The sequence below is a fragment of the Bidens hawaiensis genome, unplaced genomic scaffold (assembly GCF_021521415.1).
Source record: "Bidens hawaiensis isolate Kalapana, Puna unplaced genomic scaffold, B.hawaiensis_p1.1 tig00004109_1, whole genome shotgun sequence".
NCBI lineage: Eukaryota > Viridiplantae > Streptophyta > Magnoliopsida > Asterales > Asteraceae > Bidens > Bidens hawaiensis.
The window spans coordinates 723,615-726,097 of record NW_027491243.1 but is presented as its reverse complement, the minus strand read 5'-3'; the positions used below and the strand labels follow the sequence as shown (position 1 = coordinate 726,097).

The following is a 2,483-nucleotide window of genomic DNA, read 5'->3' as shown; positions in this document are numbered from 1 at the left end:
GAATCTCTATGAATCCTTGAAGAAGAATTTGTGTTTTTCAACCTGTTGTGAAGAATCCAAAAGTTGTTTGAAGTTTTAAGAAGCCGCGCGAGAAAGTTGTGTATCTGTGTGATACAACCCAAAGAAAAAGGTCGTGTATTTGTTTTGAAGAGTAATTTGTAGCAGACGCGAAAGGATGATATGATAGAAAAGGGCGGTTCAAGTACGATTGTTCCGACGAGTAACCAAAGCAGCATCCCGTTACAATGTCCGAAGTTATCGACAACTAACTATATGAGTTGGTCAATCATGGTGGAATCGATCCTACGAGCATACGGTTTGTGGGACACGATCGACCCTGTAACAGGAGCATCCGTTGACGATAAGAAGAACTTGATGGCAAGAGCATTTGTGTTTCAAACCTTACCACAAGATGTGTTACTTAAAGTGGCGAAGCACAAAAACGCAAAGGACGTGTGGGACGCAATTCGTGTACGATATTTGGGAGCCGATGGAGTTCAGAAGGCAAGGCTTCATACTCTTAGAACCAAGCTAGAGTTGTTGAAGATGAAAGAAAATGAGACGGTTGATGAGTTTTCGGGCAAACTAAGTAAAATTACCACAAAGTTCAAGAGTACCGGGTCTAACTTGGAGGATGAGGTTATGGTAAGAAAGTTATTAACTTCTGTTCCTAAAAAGTTTTTGCAGATTGTTGCTTCAATTGAGCAGTATTCGGAGTAAGAAAACATGTCACTTGAGGAAGCGGTGGGTAGGTTGAAGGCCTATGAAGATAGGATTAAAGTTCGTGACGAGGAAGATAATGATCAAGAAAAGTTGTTGCTGACAAGGGAAGAATGGGAAGAGAGAACATGGCGTGGTGATTTTGATAGACAAGGACGAAGTCGCGGTCAAGGTAGAGGTCGGGGAGGTGCTGGTAGAGGTCGAGGTGGCCGGTTCCAACCTAATGAAGATCGTACGGAACAAAGTACGAGTCGAGATAAAAAGCACATTAAATGCTACAATTATCAAGTTTAAGGCCCCATTCCCGGTAACCCTACTTTGGTGTTGAATTTACTCATAAACACAGTTCTAAAATCAGAGTTAATCAAAACTTTCGAGGAATTATTTAAAACTTCAAACATCACACTATAAAACATTCATTTTTGTCTTAACATACAAATTTTCTTTCAATAAACATTAATTAAAACATTCATGACACTTCTTCGTAGATTCCAGTCTCTTCCATTCATGCCATGTGTCCCTCCTCAAGCCATCTACCTCAACCTATTTGCCAGCATGCATACTAAAAGTCAGCTACGCTGAGTGAGTTATAGTTATTCAATTAACATACATAACATTCATACTATACTCATTCGTGTCCGGAGATACGTGTTCATACCTTATTTACTATTACTTCTTTCATACATACACACGTTCTTAAATACTTCCTTTCATAAAAACCTATGGTATACCATAAGCTATTCTATTCTTAAACGTCACAGATATTATAAGGGTCTGGTCCCTAACATCAAAGATATTATAAGGGTCTGGTCCCTAACATCACAGATATTATAAGGGTCTAGTCCCTAACATTACAGATATTATGAGGGTCTGGTCCCTATCATCACAGATATTAGGAGGGTCTGGTCCCTATCATCTCAAATATTATGAGGGTCTGGTCCCTTCTGTCTCGAATAACCATACCTTTATCACACGTGCATACTTTACCTATCTTATAGTTATAAATATATATATACATACTCATTCATACAATCATTATGTAACAATACATTCAATACACCATCATGCACGTATCATTCACTTTACTAATCAAGTAAGTGTATTATCTACCACATAGGAGTATGCACACAGCCCCGAAAACATAACAGATAAAGGGGGCTAGAACTCACCTGGAGTTGGTTTCTCTCGCTGTTAATGGTAATGCCCTTCCTTAGTTGCACACGACTAACTGTACAACACATTACGCGTGCCAACTATCCATTACTACTACTTCCTACATCTAAGTTAGTGAAACCCTCAACTAACGGGGGTCCGGGGGTAGCGCCCCTGGTAGCGGGGTCTAGGGGCGGCAGCCCCTAGCAGGGTCCAAGGGACAGAGCCCCTGGCTGGGGTTGAATTTTATTTTCACTAACAGTCTTTTAACAAAAATGCATCGGAAAATGAATTTCATGAAATTTCGCATGGAAGAATTTCGTATGGAATTTCGCTTCGCATGATCTTTTCGCTTCGCATGGAATTTCGCTTCGCATGACTTTTCGCTTCGCATGACGGTGCGATGAGAAATTATTGATTTCGCTTCGCATGGCTGTGCGATGCGAAATTCCTGCCTTTCGTCGTTTTTACCATTTTAAAGCCATTTTTCTCCTTATTTCCTCCTGAAGACCCGATTCTACTCTTTTTATGGGTTTCGGGTTGTACCAACTTAGTATACCCGTGTTTCTCATAGTCCAGACGTCACCTTTTTTGTTCTATAATACACCCGT

At 40.4% G+C, this 2,483-nt stretch overlaps 1 protein-coding gene across 1 annotated transcript; it reads left to right on the top strand.

Moving 5' to 3' along the window:
- Positions 1–288: 288 nt before the first annotated feature.
- On the top strand, positions 289–720 carry LOC143625555 (uncharacterized). The gene has a single exon (XM_077095859.1). It carries the CDS (start codon positions 289–291, stop codon positions 718–720), a length of 432 nt encoding a protein of 143 aa, XP_076951974.1.
- Positions 721–2,483: the final 1,763 nt, after the last annotated feature.

What these genes read in the sequence shown, in the direction of transcription:
- LOC143625555 (XM_077095859.1), top strand. Translation starts at nt 289, where the DNA reads ATGGTGGAATCGATCCTACGAGCATACGGTTTGTGGGACACGATCGAC.